Source organism: Coregonus clupeaformis, chromosome 1 (genome assembly GCF_020615455.1).
Source record: "Coregonus clupeaformis isolate EN_2021a chromosome 1, ASM2061545v1, whole genome shotgun sequence".
Taxonomy (NCBI): Eukaryota; Metazoa; Chordata; class Actinopteri; order Salmoniformes; family Salmonidae; genus Coregonus; species Coregonus clupeaformis.
The window spans coordinates 10,120,718-10,145,499 of record NC_059192.1 but is presented as its reverse complement, the minus strand read 5'-3'; the positions used below and the strand labels follow the sequence as shown (position 1 = coordinate 10,145,499).

Below are 24,782 nucleotides of genomic sequence, written 5' to 3'. Positions count from 1 at the left end.
CATACCTACTGTGAAGCATGGGGGTGGAAACATCATGCTTTGGGGCTATTTTTCTGCAAAAGGACCAGGACGACTGATCCGTGTAAAGGAAAGAATGAATGGGGCCATGTATCGTGAGATTTTGAGTGAAAACGTCCTTCCATCAGCAAGGGCATTGAAGATGAAATGTGGCTGGGTCTTTCAGCATGACAATGATCCCAAACACACCGCCCGGGCAACGAAGGAGTGGCTTCGTAAGAAGCATTTCAAGGTCCTGGAGTGGCCTAGCCAGTCTCCAGATCTCAACCCCATAGAAAATCTTTGGAGGGAGTTGAAAGTCCGTGTTGCCCAGCGACAGCCCCAAAACATCACTGCTCTAGAGGAGATCTGCATGGAGGAATGGGCCAAAATACCAGCAACAGTGTGTGAAAACCTTGTGAAGACTTACAGAAAACGTTTGACCTGTGTCATTGCCAACAAAGGGTATATAACAAAGTATTGAGAAACTTTTGTTATTGACCAAATACTTATTTTCCACCATAATTTGCAAATAAATTCATTAAAAATCCTACAATGTGATTTTCTGGATTATTTTTTCTCATTTTGTCTGTCATAGTTGACGTGTACCTATGATGAAAATTACAGGCCTCTCTCATCTTTTAAGTGGGAGAACTTGCACAATTGGTGGCTGACTAAATACTTTTTTTCCCCACTGTATATCCATAGTAAAATGAGTCCTATATCGACATAACCTGAAAGGCCGCTCAGCAAGGAAGAAGCCACTGCTCCAAAACCGCCATAAAAATGCCAGACTACGGTTTGCAACTGCACATGGGGACAAAGATCATACTTTTTGGAGAAATGTCCTCTATTCTGATGAAACAAAAATAGAACTGTTTGGCCATAATGACCATTGTTATATTTGGAGGAAAAAGGGGGACACTTGCAAGCCGAAGAACACCATCCCAACCGTGAAGCACGGCGGTGGCAGCATCAGGCTGTGGGGGTGTTTTGCTGCAGGAGGGACTATTGCACTTTACAAAATAGATGGCATTGTGAGGAAGGAAAATTATGTGGATATATTGAAGCAACATCTCAAGACATCAGTCAGGAAGTTAAAGCTTGGTCGCAAATGGGTCTTCCAAATGTACATTGACCCCAAGCATACATCCAAAGTTGTGGCAAAATGGCTTAAGGACAACAAAGTCAAGGTATTGGAGTGGTCATCACAAAGCCCTGACCTCAATCTTATAGAAAATGTGTGGGAAGAACTGAAAAAGCATGTGCGAGCAAGGAGGCCTACAAACCTGACTCCGTTACACCAGCTCTGTCAGGAGGAATGGGCCAAAATTCACCCAACTTATTGTGGGAAGCTTGTGGAAGGCTACCTGAAACATTTGACCTAAGTTAAGCAATTTAAAGGCAATGCTACCAAATACTAATTGAGTGTATGTAAACTTTTGACCCACTGGAAATGTGATGAAAGAAATAAAAGCTGAAATACATACATTCTCTTTACTATTATTCTGACATTTCACATTCTTAAAATAAAGTGGTGATCCTAACTGACCTAAAACAGGGATTTTTTACTAGGATTAAATGTCAGGAATTGTGAAAAACTGAATTTAAATGTATTTGGTTAAGGTGTATGTAAACTTCCGACTTCAACTGTATATATACACTACCGTTCAAAAGTTTGGGGTCACTTAAAAATATCAAATTTTTCTGTCCATTAAAATAACATCAAATTGATCAGAAATACAGTGTAGACATTGTTAATGTTGTAAATGGCAATTGTAGCAGGAAACGGCTGATTTGTAATGGAATATCTACATAGGTGTACAGTGGCCCATTATCAGCAACCATCAGTCCTGTGTTCCAATGGCACGTTGTGTTTGCTAATCCAAGTTTATCATTTTAAAAGGCTAATTGATCATTAGAAAACCCATTTTTTTTCCAATTATGTTAGCACAGCTGAAAACTGTTGTGCTGATTAAAGAAGCAATACAACTGGCCTTCTTGAGACTAGTTGAGTATCTGGAGCATCAGCAATTGTGGGTTTGATTACAGGCTCAAAATGGCCAGAAACAAATAACTTTTTTCTGAAACTCGTCAGTCTATTCTTGTTCTCAGAAATGAAGGCTATTCCATGCGAGAGATTGCCAAGAAACTGAAGATCTCGTACAACGCTGTGTACTACTCCCTTCACAGAACAGCGCAAACTGGCTCTAACCAGAATAGAAAGAGGAGTGGGGGGCCCCGTTGCACAACTGAGCAAGAGGACAAATACATTAAAGTGTCTAGTTTGAGAAACAGACACCTCACAGGTCCTCAACTGGCAGCTTCATTAAATAGTACCCGCAAAACACCAGTCTCAACATCAACAGTGAAGAGGCGACTTCGGGATGCTGACCTTCTAGGCAGAGTTGCAAAGAAAAAGCCATATCTCAGACTGGCCAATAAAAAGAAAAGATTAAGATGGGCAGTCTGAGATATGGCTTTTTCTTTGCAACTCTGCCTAAAAGGTCAGCATCCCGGAGTCGCCTCTTCACTGTTCAAGTGGATTTAACTAGTGAGATCAATAAGGGATCATAGTTTTCACCTGGTCATTCTATGTCATGGAAAGAGCAACTGTTCTTAATGTTTTCTATACTCAGTGTAGAGAAGGGCATTGAACTTGTACTGCAGTGACTCAGATGACAGATGATTAGTTAAAATAAATGAATAATAAGATGATAGTTGGAGCTGTATTACTAGATTTCAGTGCAGCCTTTGATGTTATTGATCATATAATTTGTTTTTGAAGAAACTCACTTGCTATGGCTTTACATCACCTGCCATCACATGGTTGGAGAGTTATTTATCCAATAGAATCCAGAGAGTGTTCTTCAATCAAAGCTTCTCTAACATCAGATATGTACAGTGCGGTGTCCCTCAGGGCAGTTGCCTTGGTACATTTTTCTTCTCTATCTTTACAACTGATTTGCCACTGGTCTTACACAAAGCAATAATGACTATGTATGCAGATGATTCCACACTCTACATGTCAACACACCAAGCCAGTGAGCTCACTGAAATTCTAAATAAGGAGTTACAGCCAGCATCAGAATGGGTGATTAATAATAAACTGGTCTTAAATACTTCTAAAACTGAAAGCATTGTATTTGTTCCAAAACATTCTCTAAGACCTAAACCTCAACTGGAGTTGTGCATAAAGGATGTGACCATTGAGCAAATTGAGGAAGCTAAACTCCTAAGTATAATATTGGATGGTCAATTATCATGGTAAAGTCATAGTGACAAAGTTGTTGTGAAGATGGGGAGGGGTATGTATTACAAAAAGATGTTCAGCGTTTTTTTACACATAAATGTACTGTAGAAGACTATTCCTCCTCTGTTCCTCTGGTGATGTAGAGGTTAACCCAGGCCCTGTAGCCCCCAGTATCACTCCTACTCCTTTTGCGCTATCATTTGTTGACTTCTGTAACCGTAAAAGCCTTGGTTTCTTGCATGTTAACATCAGAAGCCTCCTCCCCAAATTTGAGTTATTCACTGTGTTAGCACACTCTGCCAACCCTGATGTTCTAGCAGTGTCTGAATCCTGGCTTAGGAAGGCCACCAAAAATGCATAAATGTCCATCCCGAATTACAACATTTTCTGTCTAGATAGAACTGCCAAAGGGGGCGGAGTTGCAATCTACTGTAGAGATAGCCTGCAGAGCTCTATCATACTATCCAGGTCTGTGCCCAAACAGTTTGAGCTTCTACTTCTAAAAATCCACCTTTCCAGAAATAAGTCTCTCACTGTTGCCGCTTGCTACAGACCCCCCTCAGCCCCCAGTTGTGCCCTGGACATCATATGTGAATTGCTTGCCCACCATCTATCCTCAGAGTTCGTACTGCTTGGTGACCTAAACTGGGATATGCTTAACACCCCGGCCATCCTACAATCTAGACTAGATGCCCTCAATCTCACACAAATTATCAAGGAACCTACCAGGTACAACCCTAAATCCATAAACATGGGCACCCTCATAGATATCATCCTGACTAATTTACCCTCTAAATACACCTACACTGTCTTCAACCAGGATCTCAGCGATCACCGCCTCATTGCCTGCGTCCTTAATGGGTCCGCGGTCAAACGACACTCCCTAAAACACTTCAGCGAGCAGGCCTTTCTAATTGACCTGGTCCGGGTATCCTGGATGGATATTGACTTCATTCCATCAGTAGAGGATGCCTGGATGTTCTTCAAAAGTGCTTTCCTCTCCATCTTAAATAAGTATGCCCCATTCAAAAAATGCAGAACTAAGAACAGATATAGCCCCTGGTTCACCCCAGACTTGACTACCCTTGTCCAGCACAAAAACTTCCTGTGGCGTACTGCATTAGCATTGAACAGCCCCCGCGATATGCAACTTTTCAGGGAAGTCAGGAACCAATATACACGATCAGTTAGGAAAGCAAAGGCTAGCTTTTTCAAACAGAAATGTGCATCCTGTAGCACTAACTCCCACTGCACTGAGGCTAGGAAACAGTGTCACCACCGATAAACCTACGATAATCGAGAATTTCAATAAGCATTTTGCTACGGCTGGCCATGCTTTCCAACTGGCTACCCCTACCCCGGCCACCAACTCTGCACCCTCCACTGCAACTTGCCCATACCCCCCCGCTTCTCCTTCACCCAAATTCAGATAGCTGATGTCCTGAAAGAGCTGCAAAATCTGGTACAAATCAGCTGGGCTAGACAATCTGGACCCTTTCTAAAATTAGCCACCGAAATTGTCGCAACCCCTATTACTAGCCTGTTCAACCTCTCTTTCGTATCGTCTGAGATCCCCAGAGATTGGAAAGCTGCCGCAGTCATCCCCCTCTTCAAAAGGGGGTGACATTCTAGTTACAGACCTATATCTATCCTACCCTGCCTTTCGAAAGTATTTGAAAGCCAAGTTAACAAACAGATCACCGACCATTTCGAATCCCACCGTACCTTCTCCACTATACAATCTGGTTTCCGAGCTGGTCATGGGTGCACCTCAGCCACGATCAAGGTCCTAAACGATATAATAACTGCGATCGATAAAAGACAGTATTGTGCAGTCGTCTTCATCGACCTGGCCAAGGCTTTTGACTCTGTCAATCACCACATTCTTATTGGCAGACTAAATAGTCTTGGTTTCTCAAATGACTGCCTCGCCTGGTTCACCAACTACTTCTCAGATAGAGTTCAATGTGTCAAATCGGAGGGCCTGTTGTCTGGACCTCTGGCAGTCTCTATGGGGGTGCCACAGGGTTCAATTCTCGGGCCGACTCTATTCTCTGTGTATATCAATGATGTCGCTCTTGCTGCTGGTGACTCTCAGATCCATCTCTACGCAGACGACACCATTTTGTATACATCTGGCCCTTCATTGGACACTGTGTTAACAAACCTCCAAATGAGCTTCAATGCCATACAACCCTCCTTCCTTGGCCTCCAACTGCTCTTAACCAGTAGTAAAACTAAATGCATGCTCTTCAATCGAACGCTGCTTGCACCCGCCCGCCCGACTATAATCACTACTCTCGGCGGGTCTGACTAGCCCACCCAACTACCTCATCCCCATATTGTTATTTACATTGTTATATATTTTGCTAATTTGCACCCCAGTATCTATATTTGCACATCATCTTCTGCACATCTATCACTCCAGTGTTAATACTAAATTGTAATTATTTTGCACTATGGCTTATTTAATGCCTTACTTCCATAACTTACTACATTAGCACACACTGTGTACAGATGTTCCATTGTGTTATTGAATGTACCTTTTGTTTATTCCATATGTAACTCTGTGTTGTTGTTGTTTTTATCGCACTGCTTTGCTTTATCTTGGCCAGGTCGCAGTTGTAAATGAGAACTTGTTTTCAACTGGCTGACCTGGTTAAATAAAGGTGAAATAAATAAATAAAAAATGTATGAGACTTTGTCTATCAGTGTTTTGTTACTTGTCATGTTTTGGGTTTATTTTGTGGATTAGAAAAAGCTAATAAACACACAAGTCAAGTGTGATACAAACTTTTGTTGTTGAAAACTTGTCTTCCGTATTTCAATCTACACAAACGACTGAGACACGACAATAACCATACAAACAAACTGCATCTCAACTAGGCAGCCGGATGGATCATTTGCATACGACGTTGTGCCTCGCCCGAGTGTTAAGGCATGAATCTACAATATATATATAACCAGGCAGTATTTTACTTAGAGAATGATCAAACCCCTGACGAACAAAGACGTGTCGAGGTTACAAAGCCTTTGGTTCCTATGCCTCTGTGAGTTCCACTGAGATGTATGACTTCCTGTGTGACATTAATTAACCTCCCCTGAGCCCCATTATTCCAGGGCATGATTTCCATTTTGTGTTGGTCTGCCCTAAATTTGTATGTGTGTGTCTGTGTGCGTGTGTGTATGTGCATGTATGTGTGTGTGTGCGTGCGGGTGTGTTTGTGTGTGTGTTGCGTTGGGCCCTAGAATAGAGATAGAGGTCTTAGTGAGTGACACCTGTGAACTTTCTCTTGCCCTCACCCCTCCTCACCCCTGCCACGAGCCACGGCACTCAATTCAAAAGCCAGGACATTTGAATATTGGCTTGATTTATTATTAAAAGGTGTGTGTGTGTGTGTGTGTGTGTGTGTGTGTGTGTGTGTGTGTGTGTGTGTGTGTGTGTGTGTGTGTGTGTGTGTGTGTGTGTGTGTGTGTGTGTGTGTGTGTGTGTGTGTGTGTGTGTGTGTGTGTGTGTGTGCGTGCGTGTGCACGTGTGTGAGTCTGTGAGTGCAAGGGTCTGTGATGACGAGAGAGATGAATGTGTATGTGTGTGTGTGTGTGTGCGTGTGCAAGCGTTCACTCCAATATATATGAATGGACAAAAAACGATCACGTGACCATTCATTCCTATGTGAAGACTCAATAGCGCATTGAAGCCAAATGAAGTCGGTTAAGATGGCGTCTCATTGAGAATTAATATGCACAGTTTGAGCTACTCCAGGAAGTGACGTTGCAGGCTAGCTCAGTGCTGCCCCCTCTCATTGACTAAGTCAAGTTGAAGGCCGACCGTGGTACTGCAGGCTGCATTAACACCTTTTGTGTGCAATTTTAAAATATTCGTTTCAAGGACATATATCTGGTGTATTAGAAGCAATTATTGGTATAATTAATATATATATATATATATAATATAATAATATAAATGATTGTCTTCGAAACATGTTTTTATTTACATTAAAATGTACCACGAAGATTGACATTATTCCTTTCACTATAATGGGGGATGCTTTTCCTTTCACTATAATGGGGGATGCTTTTCCTTTCACTATAATGAGGGATGATTTTCCTTTCACTACAATGGGGGATGCTTTTCCTTTCACTATAATGGGGGATGCTTTTCCTTTCAATATAATGCGGGATGCTTTTCCTTTCCCTATAATGGGGGATCCTGTTTTCTGTTAACAATACCAAGGCAGGCAATGAACTTTTGTGGCTTCAATGAGAAGGTACGGTCGATCTCCCCTGGTTCACTCCCATTCAATAGTGTGTGTGTGTCTGTGTGTGTGAGACTTACCCAGGTATCACACTGAAAGTTTGTTTTCTTAAATGCTTTGTATCGGTCTTTAATGAGAGTAGAGCTGAAGAATGGATGTGGGTCTGTGTCTTAAATTCCCAGTCCAGTCAAAAACGTGATTTTCCAGTGTTATACATCCCTTCAGAATTTGTGGATTCGGCTATTTTAGCCACACCAGTAGCTGAGAGGTGTATAAAATTGAGCACACAGCCATGCAATCTCCATAGACAAACATTGGCAGTAGAACGGCCCGTACTGAAGAGCTCAGTGACTTAAAACGTGGCACCGTCATATGACGCCACCTTTCCAACAAGTCGGTTAGTCAAATTTCTGCCCTGCTAGAGCTGCCCCGGTCCACTGTAAGTTCTGTTATTGTGAAGTGAAAACGTCTAGGAGCAACAACGGCTCAGCCATGAAGTGGTAGGCCACACAAGCTCACAGAATGAGACCGCTGAGTGCTGAAGCGCGTAGTGCGTAAAAATCGTCCGTCCTCGATTGCAACACTCACTACTGAGTTCCAAACTGTCTCTGGAAGCAACGTTAGTCGGGAGCTTCATGAAATAGGTTTCCATGGCCGAGCAGCCGCACACAAGCCTAATATCACCATGCGCAATGCCAAGTGTCAGCTGGAGTGGTGTAAAGCTCGCCACCATTGGACTCTGGAGCAGTGGAAACGCGTTCTCTGGAGTGATGAATCACGCTTCACCGTCTGGCAGTCCGACGGACGAATCAATGTTTGGCCGATGCTAGGAGAACACTACCTACCCAAATGCATAGTGCCAACTGAAAAGTTTGATGGAGGAGGAATAATGGTCTGGGGCTGTTTTTCATGGTTCAGGCTAGGCCCCTTACTTCCAGTGAAGGGAAATCTTAACGCTACAGCATACAATGACATTACAGACGATTCTGTGCACAAAGTGAGGTCCATACAGAAATGGTTTGTCGAGATCAGTGTGGAAGAACTTGACTGGCCTGCACAGAGCCCCTCAACCCCATCGAACACCTTTGGGATGAATTGGAACGCTGACTGCGAACCAGGCCTAATCGCCTAACATCAGTGCCAGACCTCACTAATGCTCTTGTGGCTGAATGGAAGCAAGTCCCCGCAGCAATGTTCCAACATCTAGTGGAAAGCTATAAGAGTGGAGGCTGTTATAGCAGCAAAGGGGGGACCAACTCCATATTAATGCCCATGACTTTGGAATTATACTTTTGCAGTGTCCAGATGCAGTGTATATATTTCCACACTATGAGGTTGGAATAATACTGTGAAATTGTGAAAACTATGATAATGCCCTTATAGTGTAGCAGCTTAAATTTCAGCCTGTTTTGCTGGGATGGTGTTTTGGCCTTCCTGGTGACATCACCATGCATTAAATGAGTTAATAGACCAATAAGAAATAAAGTTCCAAACCTCTCTGCCAATAACAGCACATTTTCAGTTTTCCCCTCCCCACTCAGACCACTCCCAGACAGTCTAGGCAAAAATCATGCTTGAGAAATTGCTCTTTGCTAAGAAGCTATTTTTGTTTCTTTTTGACCATTTTCACTGAAAACAATGACAGTAAGGTACTTAATTGTTACCCAGAAATTATTTGATAATCAGATGAAAATGGCTGCGTTGGACCTTTAAGATATTTCTGTCATCTAAGCTATCTAAACTATGTAAGCTATGTAAGCAATCTAAGCTATCTAAGGTACTTCAGGTACTTGAAGTATTTGCTAGGCTCTATTTTCTCATCTCACTCAAAATGATGACCGTTGGAAACACTAAAATGGTACTTTCCTTCTCTCTCCCCCTTCTCCCCCCCATAGGCTTATGAGGAGTCCTAAGAAGAGTAGGATAACAACACTGATCTAAGGTCAGTTTGGCATTGTTTCACTCTGATTGTAAAGGTTAGGATTCGGGTAAGGTTTTCCTAGATCTATGCCTACGGGCAGCTCCTACCCAACACGTCCTTACCTTTACTGTCATTTCCGCCACGAAGATCGCTGTGAAGATGTAGTTGGATAACGTGAGGAAGATGCGCTCCTGCAGAGAGAGAGAGAGAGAGAGAGAGAGAGAGAGAGAGAGAGAGAGAGAGAGAGAGAGAGAGAGAGAGAGAGAGAGAGAGAGAGAGAGAGAGAGAGAGAGAGAGAGAGAGAGGAAGGAAGAGAGAGGGAGAGACAGAGAGAGAGACAAAGACAGAGAGAGGGAGACATAAAAAGAGAGAGCGAGAGAGAGAGAGAGCGAGCGAGCGAGCGAGCGAGCGAGAGAGAGAGAGAGAGAGAGAGAGAGAGAGAGAGAGAGAGAGAGAGAGAGAGAGAGAGAGAGAGAGAGAGAGAGAGAGAGAGGAAGAGAGAGGGAGAGACAGAGACAAAGACAGAGAGAGGGAGACATAAAAGAGAGAGAGAGAGAGAGAGAGAGAGAGAGAGAGAGAGAGAGAGAGAGAGAGAGAGAGAGAGAGAGAGAGAGAGAGAGAGAGAGAGAGAGAGCAAAGTGAGTAATGACAAAATACAAAAAATACACGACTGAGTCACCTCTAAAGTAATTTAGGATTAACTTTGCTATATATATTCTGACAGTGAGTGAGAGTGAAATAAAAATAGAAAGATAGGAGATTCCAAAAGACAGTGACAGACACAGAGGGCTCCTTAAAAGAGTAAAACATCTCTATCCCTCAACTCATCTATTTCTCATCCCTCTATCTTCTGCTGAGGCATGTCACCAAATGACTACCACATTAGATCTCCTGTCCTTTCCTTCTCCTAGCCTCTCCTGTCTTTTCCTTCTCCTAGCCTCTCCTTCCTTTCCTTCTCCTAGCCTCTCCTTCATTACCTCTCTCCTAGCCTCTCCTTCCTTTCCTCTCTCCTAGCCTCTCCTTCCTTTCGTTCTCCTAGCCTCTCCTTCATTACCTCTCTCCTCTCCTTCCTTTCCTTCTCCTAGCCTCTCCTTCCTTTCCTCTCTCCTAGCCTCTCCTTCCTTTCGTTCTCCTAGCCTCTCCTTCATTACCTCTCTCCTCTCCTTCCTTTCCTTCTCCTAGCCTCTCCTTCCTTTCCTCTCTCCTAGCCTCTCCTTCCTTTCCTCTCTCCTAGCCTCTCCTTCCTTTCCTTCTCCTAGCCTCTCCTTCCTTTCCTTCTCCTAGCCTCTCCTGTCTTTTCCTTCTCCTAGCCTCTCCTTCATTACCTCTCTCCTAGCCTCTCCTTCCTTACCTCTCTCCTAGCCTCTCCTTCCTTTCGTCTCTCCTAGCCTCTCCTGTCCTTTCCTCTCTCCTAGCCTCTCCTTCCTTACCTCTCTCCTAGCCTCTCCTTCCTTTCCTCTCTCCTAGCCTCTCCTTCCTTTCCTCTCTCCTAGCCTATCCTTCCTTTCCTTCTCCTAGCCTCTCCTTCCTTTCCTCTCTCCTAGCCTCTCCTTCCTTTCCTCTCTCCTAGCCTCTCCTTCCTTTCCTCTCTCCTAGCCTCTCCTTCCTTTCCTCTCTCCTAGCCTCTCCTTCCTTTCCTTCTCCTAGCCTCTCATTCCTTTCCTTCTCCTAGCCTCTCCTGTCTTTTCCTTCTCCTAGCCTCTCCTTCATTACCTCTCTCCTAGCCTCTCCTTCCTTTCCTCTCTCCTAGCCTCTCCTTCCTTTCCTCTCTCCTAGCCTCTCCTTCCTTTCCTTCTCCTAGCCTCTCCTTCCTTTCCTCTCTCCTAGCCTCTCCTTCCTTTCCCCTCTCCTAGCCTCTCCTTCCTTTCCTCTCTCCTAGCCTCTCCTTCCTTTCCTTCTCCTAGCCTCTCCTTCCTTTCCTCTCTCCTAGCCTCTCCTTCCTTTCCTCTCTCCTAGCCTCTCCTTCCTTTCCTCTCTCCTAGCCTCTCCTTCCTTTCCTCTCTCCTAGCCTCTCCTTCCTTACCTCTCTCCTAGCCTCTCCTTCCTTTCCTCTCTCCTAGCCTCTCCTTCCTTTCCTTCTCCTAGCCTCTCCTTCCTTTCCTCTCTCCTCTCCTTCCTTTACTCTCTCCTAGCCTCTCCTTCCTTTCCTCTCTCCTGGCCTCTCCTTCCTTTCCTCACTCCTCTTCTCTCATTTCCTATATTACATGCCTCAATATACAATCAGTTATGAAAAAACAGGTGTCGACATTATTCATTATTTTCAAGCCCAGTCAATCTCATAATAACTCCTAAAGATGGAACATTTGATAAATGTCTGTTGTACCATGAATTCATTTCATGAACCAAACACCAGTAACTAAGCAACTGTTGTTTGCCGTGGTGTTAAACCATCAAAGCCTGACAACCACGTTATGAAACGTGGTGCCAAGGTGGGGAACAACTTTCTAGACACTAAACCAATTATTCACCCAACATTCCACACTAAATGTCATCATAACCAAAGGAGAAATGTATTGTTCTGCAAATGCATAAGAGAAACAAATTGTTGTTTACAAATTGTTGTTTACAGCTGTGTAAATGGCACAGGTAAAATAAGTTCCGTTGGAAGTATATACAGTGGGGTCCGAAATTATTGACACCCTTGATAAACATTACTTTATAAAATAAAGACTTGAAATACTGAGGCATATTCGAATACTGAGCCTTTCTCTAAAATGTTTTAGAAGTTGGAGAACACATTGGGAGGGATCCTAGACCATTCCTCCATACAGATTCATTGACAGATACTTGATATCCTTCATCTGAGCTTATGGACTGCCCTATTCAATTCAAACCACATGTTTTCAATGGGTTTCATGCATTCTCATTTCGACGCCAAACCCACTACATGCATGAGAGCATCAGCTGTTCCGGATGACTATGTGATCACGCTCTCCGTAGCCGATGTGAGTAAGACTTTTAAGCAGGTCAACATTCACAAGGCTGCAGGGCCAGACGGATTACCAGGACGTGTATTCTGAGCATGTGCTGACCAACTGGCAAGTGTCTTCACTGACATTTTCAACATGTCCCTGACTGAATCTGTAATACCAACATGTTTCAAGCAGACCACCATAGTCCCTGTGCCCAAGGACACTAAGATAACCTGCCTAAATGACTGCCGACCCGTAGCACTCACGTCTGTAGCCATGAAGTGCTTTGAAAGGCTGGTTATGGCTCACATCAACACCATTATCCCATAAACCCTAGACCCACTCCAATTTGCATACCGCCCCAACAGATCCAAAGATGATGCAATCTCTATTGCACTCCACACTGCCCTTTCCCACCTGGACAAGAGGAACACCTACGTGAGAATGTTATTCATTGACTACAGCTCAGCGTTCAACACCATAGTGCCCTCAAAGCTCATCAATAAGCTAAGGATCCTGGGACTAAACACCTCCCTCTGCAACTGGATCCTGGACTTCCTGACGGGCCGACCCCAGGTGTTAAGAGTAGGTAACAACACGTCTGCCACGCTGATCCTCAACACGGGGCCCCTCAGGGGTGCGTGCTCAGTCCCCTCCTGTACTCCCTGTTCACTCATGACTGCATGGCCAAGCACGACTCCAACACCATCATTAAGTTTGCAGACGACACAACAGTGGTAGGACTGATCACGACAACGATGAGACAGCCTATATGGAGGAGGTCAGAGACCTGGCCGTGTGGTGCCAGGATAACAACCTCTCCCTCAACGTGATCAAGACAAAGGAGATGATTGTGGACTACAGAAAAAAAAAGAGGACTGAGCACGCCCCCATTCTCAACGATGGGGCTGTAGTGGAGCAGGTTGAGAGTTTCAAGTTCCTTGGTGTCCACATCACCAACAAACTATCATGGTCCAAACACACCAAGACAGTCGTGGAGAGGGCATGACAAAACCTATTCCCCCTCAGGAGACTGAAAAGATTTGGCATGGGTCCTCAGATCCTCAGAAAGTTATACAGCTGCACCATCGAGAGCATCCTGACTGGTTGCATCACCGCCTGTTATGGCAACTGCTCGGTCTCTGACCGCAAGGCACTACAGAGGGTAGTGCGTACGGCCCAGTACATCACTGGGGTCAAGCTTCCTGCCATCCAGGATCTCTATACCAGGCGGTGTCAGAGGAAGGCCCTAAAAATTGTCAAAGACTCAAGCCACCCTAGTTATAGACTGTTCTCTCTGCTACCGCATGGCAACAGTACCGGAGTCTCGGTCCAAAAGGCTTCTCAACAGCTTCTACCCCTAAGACTCCTGAACAGCTAATCATGACTACCCGGACCCCCACCCCATCCCCCTCTTTTACGCTGCTGCTACTCTGTTTACTATTTATGCATAGTCACTTTAACTCTACCCACATGTACATATGACCTCAATTACCTTGGCTAGTCGGTGCCCCCGCACATTGACTCTGTACCAGTACCCCCCTGTATATAGCCTCCCTACTGCTATTTTATTTTTCTGCTGCACTTTAGCTATTTGCTTTTCTTTTTTTTCTTTTTTCTTAATTAACACTTTATTTTACATGTTTCTTTAAAAACTGCATTGTTGGTTAAGGGCTTGTAAGTAAGCATTTCACTGTAATGTCTACACCTGTTGTATTCGGTGCATGTGGCAAATAAAATTTGATTCGATTTGATTTGGTGTCAGTGGCCAAAGAGCTCTATTTTCACATCATCCAACAAAGTTTGCTAAACGGCACTGGCACTTGGATTGGAACATAGAATTAAAAAGGTATTGTCGGATATTATTCATCCTAATCAGACAGGTTTTTTACATGGACGATACATTGGAGATAATATAAGACAAGTACCGGAAATATTCCAGGCATTTATATACAGTGGGGAGAACAAGTATTTGATACACTGCCGATTTTGCAGGTTTTCCTACTTACAGAGGTCTGTACTTTTTATCATAGGTACACTTCAACTGTGAGAGACAGAATCTAAAATCCTGAAAATCACATTGTATGATTTTTAAGTAATCAATTTGCATTTTATTGCATGACGTAAGTATTTAATACATCAGAAAAGCAGAACTTAATATTTGATACAGAAACCTTTGTTTGCAATTACAGAGATCATATGTTTCCTGTAGTTCTTGACCAGGTTTGCACACTCTGCAGCAGGGATTTTGGCCCACTCCTCCATACAGACCTTCTCCAGATCCTTCAGGTTTCGGGGCTGTCGCTGGGCAATACGGACTTTCAGCTCCCTCCAAAGATTTTCTATTGGGTTCAGGTCTGGAGACTGGCTAGGCCACTCCAGGACCTTGAGATGCTTCTTACGGAGCCACTCCTTAGTTGCCTTGGCTGTGTGTTTCGGGACATTGTCATGATGGAAGACCCAGCCACGACCCATCTTCAATGCTCTTACTGAGGGAAGGAGGTTGTTGGCCAAGATCTCGCGATACATGGCCCCATCCATCCTCCCCTCAATACGGTGCAGTCATCCTGTCCCCTTTGCAGAAAAGCATCCCCAAAGAATGATGTTTCCACCTCCATGCTTCACGGTTGGGATGGTGTTCTTTGGGTTGTACTCATCCTTCTTCTTCCTCCAAACACAGCGAGTGGAGTTTAGACCAAAAAGCTCTATTTTTGTCTCATCAGACCACATGACCTTCTCCCATTCCTCCTCTGGATCATCCAGATGGTCATTGGCAAACTTCAGACGGGCCTGGACATGCGCTGGCTTGAGCAGGGGGACCTTGCGTGCGCTGCAGGATTTTAATCCATGATGGCGTAGTGTGTTACTAATGGTTTTCTTTGAGAGTGTGGTCCCAGCTCTCTTCAGGTCATTGACCAGGTCCTGCCGTGTAGTTCTGGGCTGATCCCTCACTTTCCTCATGATCATTGATGCCCCACGAGGTGAGATCTTGCATGGAGCCCCAGACCGAGGGTGATTGACCGTCATCTTGAACTTCTTCCATTTTCTAATAATTGCACCAACAGTTGTTGCCTTCTCACCAAGCTGCTTGCCCATTGTCCTGTAGCCCATCCCAGCCTTGTGCAGGTCTACAATTGTATCCCCAATGTCCTTACACAGCTCTCTGGTCTTGGCCATTGTGGAGAGGTTGGAGTCTGTTTGATTGAGTGTGTGGAGAGGTGTCTTTTATACAGGTAACGAGTTCAAACAGGTGCAGTTAATACAGGTAATGAGTGGAGAACAGGAGGGCTTCTTAAATAAAAACTAACAGGTCTGTGAGAGCCGGAATTCTTACTGGTTGGTAGGTGATCAAATACTTACAGTGAGGGAAACAAGTATTTGATCCCCTGCTGATTTTGTACGTTTGCCCACTGACAAAGACATGATCAGTCTATAATTTTAATGGTAGGTTTATTTGAACAGTGAGAGACAGAATAACAACAAAAAAATCCAGAAAAACGCATGTCAAAAATGTTATAAATTTATTTGCATTTTAATGAGGGAAATAAGTATTTGACCCCTCTGTAAAACATGACTTAGTACTTGGTGGCAAAACCCTTGTTGGCAATCACAGAGGTCAGACGTTTCTTGTAGTTGGCCACCAGGTTTGCACACATCTCAGGAGGGATTTTGTCCCACTCCTCTTTGCAGATCTTCTCCAAGTCATTAAGGTTACGAGGCTGACGTTTGACAACTCGAACCTTCAGCTCCCTCCACAGATTTTCTATGGGATTAAGGTCTGGAGACTGGCTAGGCCACTCCAGGACGTTAATGTGCCCCTTCTTGAGCCACTCCTTTGTTGCCTTGGCCATGTGTTTTGGGTCATTGTCATGCTGGAATACCCATCCACGAGCCATTTTCAATGCCCTGGCTGAGGGAAGGAGGTTCTCACCCAAGATTTGACGGTACATGGCCCTGTCCATCGTCCCTTTGATGCGGTGAAGTTGTCCTGTCCCCTTAGCAGAAAAACACCCCCAAAGCATAACGTTTCCACCTCCATGTTTGACGGTGGGAATGGTGTTCTTAGGGTCATAGGCAACATTCCTCCTCCTCCAAACACGGCGAGTTGAGTTGATGCCAAAGAGCTCGATTTTGGTCTCATCTGACCACAACACTTTCACCCAGTTCTCCTCTGAATCATGCAGATGTTCATTGGCAAACTTCAGATGGGCCTGTATATGTACTTTCTTGAGCAGGGGGACCTTGTGGGCGCTGCAGGATTTCAGTCCTTCACGGCGTAGTGTGTTACCAATTGTTTTCTTGGTGACTATGGTCACAGCTGCCTTGAGATCATTCCTCACGGCCTTCTGAGCTGATTCCTCACTGTTCTCATGATCATTGCAACTCCACGAGGTGAGATCTTGCATGGAGCCCCAGGCCGAGGGAGATTGACAGGTATTTTGTGTTTCTTCCATTTGTGAATAATCGCACCAACTGTTGTCACCTTCTCACCAAGCTGCTTGCCGATGGTCTTGTAGCCCTTTCCAGCCTTGTGTAGGTCTACAATCTTGTCCCTAACATCCTTGGAGAGCTCCTTGGTCTTGGCCATGGTGGAGAGTGTGGAATCTGATTGATTGATTGCTTCTGTGGACAGGTGTCTTTTATACAGGTAACGAGTTGAGATTAGGAGCACTCCCTTTAAGAGTGTGCTCCTAATCTCAGCTCGTTGCCTGTATAAAAGACACCTGGGAGCCAGAAATCTTTCTGATTGAGAGGGGGTCAAATACTTATTTCCCTCATTAAAATGCAAATCAATTTATAACATTTTTGACATGGTTTTTTCAGGATTTTGTTGTTGTTATTCTGTCTCTCACTGTTCAAATAAACCTACCATTAAAATTATAGACTGATCATTTCTTTGTCAGTGGGCAAACGTACAAAATCAGCAGGGGATCAAATACTTTTTTCCCTCACTGTATGTCATGCAATAAAATGCAAATTAATTATTTAAAAACCATACAATGTGATTTTCTGGATTTTTATTTTAGATTCCGTCTCTCACAGTTGAAGTGTACCTATGATAAAAATTACAGACCTCTACATGATTTGTAAGTAGGAAAACCTGTAAAATCGGCAGCATATCAAATACTTGTTCTCCCCACTGTATATAAATGCCTGGAATATTTCCGTTTTGGAGAATTTCTCATAAAATGGGTTAAAGTTATGTATAGTAACCATATGTGTAAACTAGTAAATAATGGCTACTTCTCAAAAAGTTTAAACTGTCAAGAGGAGTAAAACAAGGTTGTCCACTATTGGCATATTGATTTATTATGGCCATCAAAATGTTAGCTATTAAAGTCAGATCCAACAATAATATCAAGGGGTTAGAAATCCAGGGCTTAAAAACAAAGGTGATGATTCATGTTTTCTTTTAAATCCACAATTTGGATCCCTCCACAGCCTCATAGAGGATCTAGATACATTTTCTAACCTCTCTGGATTACAACCAAATTATGATAAATGTACTATATTACGTATTGGATCACAAAAAAATAAAAAATATATATTACCATGTAGTTTACCAATAAAATGGTCTGATGATGATGTGGACATACTCGGTATACATATCCCGAAAGAAAGAAATTATCTCACTCCAATACATTTTAATAGAAAGTTAGCATAGAAAGATAAGATCTTGCTACCATGGAAAGGAAAATCACCCTGATTAACTCTTTAGTCATATCCCAGTTTACGCATTTGCTTATGGTCTTGCGTACACCAAGCAACCTTTTAAAAATTATGTGAGCAAAAAATATTCAATTTTATTTGGAATACAAACCAGACAAAATTAAAAGGGGCAATTTATATAATGAATATGAATTCAGAGGGCAGAAATTATTAAATATTAAAGCATTAGACCTCTCACTAAAGGCGTCAGTCATACAAAAGTTATACTTAAATCCGAACAGGTTCTCTAGCAAATTAGTAAGAATGTCAATGAATTAAATGTAATACAATGGCAATCCTGGTTATATGTTAGAATCCTATGCGTGAACTGCCGACATTATTACGCATATTAATTGATAATGATGGAAAATAGGATATGCATAATAAAAAAAATAATAATAGTTATATAGATATATATATAGAGAGGTGAAAGCATTGGAAATGCTTTTGGCGGTTAACCTGCTTCTGTTTTGTGGGTGGCACTGTGTGCTGTTTTCGATGGATGGGTCCTGGCCTCTCAGGGCCTAAGGGATACGGAGGGACGTGGGGGGGATGCTGATCACTGGGATGACGGCTCAACTTGGGATGGGGAGGGGATTTAGCGGGGGAATTAGTGGAGAACAACTGAAGGGTTACTCCGTAGCAATGCAAATATCACGGTACAGCTATATGGACACTCAATCATTACGCTATTTTTCATTGGTAAATTTACAAACATATATAATGATAAATAGACTTGAAACTTGTATCTCATTATGGTGTATGGTGAAATAAGTATAGCCAGTTATAATTGTAATGGCTTAGCTGATAATAACAAAAGAAGAACAATATTTACATGGCTCAAAGAGAAGGAATATAATATCTATTGTATACAGGAAACTCATTCAACAATTCGAGATGAAGTAGCGTGGAAAAAAGAATGGGGGGAAATATACTTCTCCCATGGGCAAAAGAAATTCAAAAGGGGTGATGATATTAATTAATAGTAATTTCGATCCGAATGTGCAAATTGTCCAAATAGATACGCAAGGTAGATGGATTATTTTAAATATGGTATTGGACAATAAACAGATATGGCTCATTAACCTTCTACGGACCAAATAATGATGATCCACAATTCTTTGACAATATATATAATAAATTATCAAGCCTGCAAGCAACTCAAGACAATATTATTATGGTGGGGGATTATAATACTGTTTTAAATAGCTCAATGGACCGAAAAGGAAATCACACCACAAACAATCACCCACATGCTCTTAAGGAAATTGTGAATGTCATGGATACATTAGAACTAGTAGATATATGGAGGCTTAAATATGCTGATCTAGTGAGATATACATGGCGGAGACTGAATCAAGCTAGTCGTCTTGACTTCTTTCTTATCTCATTCTCGTTGGCACCAAAAGTAAAAAAAGTGTTGATAGGGGACAGAATGCGGTCGGACCATCATATAATAGGCATATACATTACTCTGACTGAATTTCCACGTGGCTGAGGATATTGGAAATTTAATCAAAGCCTATTAGATGATAATTTATTTATAATTAGAACAAAGGAATTTATAACTGACTTTTTCCAACATAACTTAGGTACAGCGAATCCCCTTATTGTATGGGACACCTTTAAATGTGCCTTTAGAGGCCATGCAATTCAGTACTCATCTCGAAAACAAAAGCAATTTAGGTCAAAAGAGATAGAAAGTCTAACAGAACAGATAAATGGCAATAAAAACTGTAACATAGAGGCTCAGAATAAATTAGAGGAAAAACAAAAAGAAATGGAAAAACTTATTCAAGAAAGATCAAGTGTAATATATTATAAAAATAAAGCAAACTGGATGGAATATGGGGGAAAAATGCACAAAATTCTTTTTTAATCTTCAACATAGGAATGCTACCAAAAGAACTTAATGAAACTGGTTACAATTGACGGAGTCACCCATAATTCACCTAATGATAGTTTGAAGGAAGAAACAAAGTATTTTAAGCATATGTTTTCTTTTCAGTCGCCTCCATCTCCTCTAACTGAAGCTAATTGTAGAGATTTTTTCCTATTGATAATGTCAAATTAACAGCCACACAGAAAGACTCATGTGAAGGTGAAATTACAGAGGAGGAACTTCTGGATGCAATTAAAGACTTTAAGTCCGGGGAAAACTCCAGGGTTGGATGGCATACCAATCGAGGTATACCAAACCTTTTTGAAATACTAAGAGGACCGTTATTAGCATGTTTTAACCACTCCTATGTAAATGGTAGATTATCTGACACTCAAGAAGAAGGTCTGATCTCATTATTACTGAAACAGGATACAAGTGGAAAATATAAAGATCCAGTCCATTTACAAAATTGGAGGCCCCTTACACTTCAGTGTTGTGATGCAAAAATCCTAGCAAAATGTATAGCGCATAGAATTAAAAAGGTATTGTCGGATATTATTCATTCTAATCAGACAGGGTTTTTTACATGGAAGATACATTGGAGACAATATAAGGCAAGTATTGGAAACAATAGAACACTATGGAAAATATGGGAAACCAGGCCTGCTATTCATAGCAGACTTCGGAAAAGGCATTTGATAAAGTTCGACTGGAATTCATATATAAATGCCTGGAGCATTTCAATTTTGGAGAATCTCTTATAAAATGGGTCAAAATCATGTATAGTAACCCTAGGTGTAAAATAGTAAATAATGGCTATTTCTCAGAAAGTTTCAAACTGTCAAGAGGAGTGAAACAAGGTTGTCCACTATCGGCATATCTATTTATTGTGGCCATCGAGATGTTAGCTATTAAAATCAGATCCAATAATAATATCAGAGGATTAGAAATACAGGGCTTAAAAACAAAGGTGTCATTGTACGCAGATGATTCATGTTTTCTTTTAGATCCACAACTAGAATCCCTCCACAGCCTCATAGAGGATCTAGATACATTTTCTAACCTCTCTGGATTAAAACCAAATTATGACAAATGTACTATATTACGTATTGGATCACTAAAAAATACAATTTTTACATTACCATGTAGTTTACCAATAAAATGGTCTGATGGTGATGTGGATATACTCGGAATACATATCCCAAAGGAAATAAATGATCTCACTTCAATAAATTTTAATAGAAAGTTAGCAAAAATAGATAAGATCTTACTACCATGGAAAGGAAAATACCTGTCAATTTGTGGAAAAATCACCCTGATTAACTCTTTAGTATTATCCCAGTTGACCTATTTGCTTATGGTCTTGCCTACACCTAGCAAACAGTTTTTTAAATTATATGAGAAAAAAATATTCAATTTTATTTGGAACGGCAAGCCAGACAAAATTAAAAGAGCATATTTATATAATGAATATGAATTCGGAGGACAGAAATTATTAAATATTAAAGCATTAGACCTATCACTAAAATCTTCAGTCATCCAAAAGTTATACTTAAATCCGAACTGGTTCTCAAGCAAATTAGTAAGATTGTCTCACCCACTGTTCAAGAAAGGCCTTTTTCCCTTTATTCAGATTACAACCTCTCACTTTCAGTTATTTGAAAAGGAAATAATCTCCCAAATGTCACTATTTCTAAAACAAGCCATAGAAAGTTGGTTGCAATTTCAATTTAATCCTCCAGAAACAACAGAACAAATAATGCAACAAATATTGTGGTTAAATTCAAATATACTAATTGACAAAAAACCTATATTTATTGACAGAATGTTTAAAAAAGGTATAATCTTCGTAAATGATATCATCGGTAGGACTGGTGGAGTTATGTCGCACATGCAGCTAATAAAAACAGATGGAAATGTCTGCTCTATCCAAAATTACAACCAAATAATTGCAGCCTTACCGCAAAAGTGGAAGAGGAAAGTTGAAGGGGGAGAAAGTAAGGAACTTGTCTGTCGGCCTTGCATTAAAGAACATAATTGGTTAAGGAAAACTGTGATAAATAAAAAAGTATATCAGTTTCACTTAAGGACCAAAGGATTGACAGCAGTCCCATATAGATTGCAAAATAGTTGGGAAGAGATCTTTGACGTACCGATCCCATGGCATAGTGTTTATGAACTGACACGCAAAAGCGACACCGGATTCAAAAATTAGAATCTTTCAATTTAAATTATTATATAAAATTCTTGCTACCAATAGAATGTTATTTATATGGGGGATACAATCTTCCCAGCTCTGCAGATTTTGCTGTGAAGAGATAGAATCATTAGATCATTTGTTTTGGTTCTGTCCATTTGTAGCTTGTTTTTGGACACAGGTCCAGGAATGGCTAAAGGATTGCAATATTTACCTGGAACTAACCTTGCAGATAGCATTACTGGGTGATCTGAAAAGTCATAGTCAATCAATCAATAATATAATAATACTTTTAGCAAAAATGTTTATTTTTAATTCACAATCTGTAGAAGCAATGAGAATAGAAAGGTTCAGAACTTTTGTAAAACATCACAGTATGGTTGAAATATATATGGCAAATAGAAATCCTATATGGATGGTGTTAAGAGATAGATGGGTGGTATTGAATAGAGTTGAAGGATGGGACTAATAACAAATAACAACAAATAATAACAAAGATAGCTAATAATGTAAGCATACTGTGTCCATAATAAGTATATAGGTTGTATGTTGGGAGCTTTTGGGAAAGAGCACAGTTAGAAAGATATGGCATTTAGAAGCAAACCGGATGGACATCATGAAAATGATCGGAGAGGTTGAGAGTAGAAGAAGTTCAGGAGCAAAAAAATAGGTAGATATGTATATGTATATATATATATATATGTATATATGTATATATGTGTGTATATGTATATATATATATATATATATATATATATATATATATAGAATTATTGTAAAATTAACTCTGTCCATAAGGTGTAGATAGTAAGTATAGACCGGAAGTAGAGGCCTGGGCGTTGTTGTTCACTAATTTACTCCAAGTAGGGAAAGGATGGTGGGGTTGAAAAGTAATAAAGGGGAATATATATATATAAAAAATAAATAAAAAACATGGGGGATTGGAAGTGATGCAGACAATTACATTGATAGAAGATACAATCTATCTGCCATATTAAGCTGATCCATCCCCCGAAAAAAAAAAAAAAAAAAAAAATAGAATGTCTCACCCCATGTTCAAGAATGACCCTTTTCCCTTTATTCAGATTACAACCTCTCACTTTTGGTTATTTGAAAATGAAATCATCTCCAAAATAAAGCTATTTTTAAAACAACCTATAGAAGGTTGGTTGCAATTTCAGTTTAATCCACCAGAAAAGACAGAACAAATAATACAACAAATATTGTGGTTAAACTCGAATATACTAATTGATAAAAAAAAACTGTATTTTCGATTAAATGTTTAAAAAAGGTATAATCTTTGTAAATTATATCATAAATAGGACTGGTGGAGTTATGTCACACATGCAGCTAACAAACATATATGGAAATGTCTGCTCTACCCAAAATACAACCAACTAATTTCAGCATTACCTAAAAAATGTAAGAGGCAAGTGGAAGGGGGAAAACGTAAGGAACTTGTCTGTCGGCCCTGCATTAAATACCAAAATTGGTGAGAAATAAAAAAGTACACCAGTTTCATTTAAGGACCAAAAAGATAGATTAGAGATTGCAAAATAGTTGGGAAGAGATTTTCGATGTACAGATTCCATCGCACATGGTTTTTGAACTGATACGCAAAACGACGCCGGATTCAAAATTTAGAATTTTTCAATTTAAATTATTATACAAATTATTGAAAACAATAGAATTTTATATATATGGTGGATACAACCTACCCAGCTCTACAGATTTTGCTGTGAAGAGACAGTCATTAGATCATTTATTTTGGTGCTGTCCATATGTAGCTTGTTTTTGGTCACAGGTCCAGGAATGGCTGAATAATTGTAACTGTAATTGTAATTGTAACATTTAACTCTGCAGATAGCACTACTGGTTGGTTTGAAAGGTCATAGTCAATTGATCAATAATATAATAATACTTTTAGCAACAATGTTTCTCTTTAATTTACAATCTGTAGAAGCTATGAGAATAGACAGGTTAAGAACTTTGGTGAAACATCACAGCAGAGTTGAAAAATATAAATTATATTTAAATTATTAATAGAAATCCAATATGTACACTACCAGTCAAAAGTTTGGACACACCTACTCATTCAAGGGTTTTTCTTTAGTTTTACTATTTTCTACACTGTAGAATAATAGTGAAGACATCAACACTATGAAATAACACATATGGAATCATGTAGTAAACCAAAAAAGTGTTAAACAAATCAAAATATATTTTAGATTTTAGATTCTTCAAAGTAGCCACCCTTTGCCTTGATGACAGCTTTGCACACTCTTGGTATTCTCTCAACCAGCTGCATGAGGTAGTCACCTAGAATGCATTTCAATTAACAGGTTTGCCTTCTTCTTAAAGTTAATTTGTGGAATGAGTTGTGTTGTGTTGTGACAAGGTGACAAGGTGGCAAAAGACCAATTGCATATTATGGCAAGAACAGCTCAAATAAGCAAAGAGAAATGACAGTCCATCATTACTTTAAGACATGAAGGACAGTCAATACGGAACATTTCAACTGGTTTGATACATTCACCTCTGAAGGTAAATAGTGTACTTACATTCAGTAATGTTGCTCTGATTTGTCATCCTAAGGGTCCCAGAGATAAAATGTAGCATAGTTTTGTTTGATAAAATCCATTTTTATATTCAAAT

At 40.9% G+C, this 24,782-nt stretch overlaps 1 protein-coding gene across 1 annotated transcript in view; it reads right to left on the bottom strand.

Annotated features, from left to right (window-relative positions):
• The window catches only part of LOC121583774 (voltage-dependent T-type calcium channel subunit alpha-1G-like), a 206,764-nt gene that overhangs the window by 63,106 nt on the left and 118,876 nt on the right, over window positions 1-24,782 (bottom strand). The window contains exon 19 of the mRNA XM_045226451.1: window positions 9,550-9,618. Coding sequence (XP_045082386.1) covers window positions 9,550-9,618 — 69 coding nt within the window. The remainder of the gene's footprint in view (window positions 1-9,549; window positions 9,619-24,782) is intronic.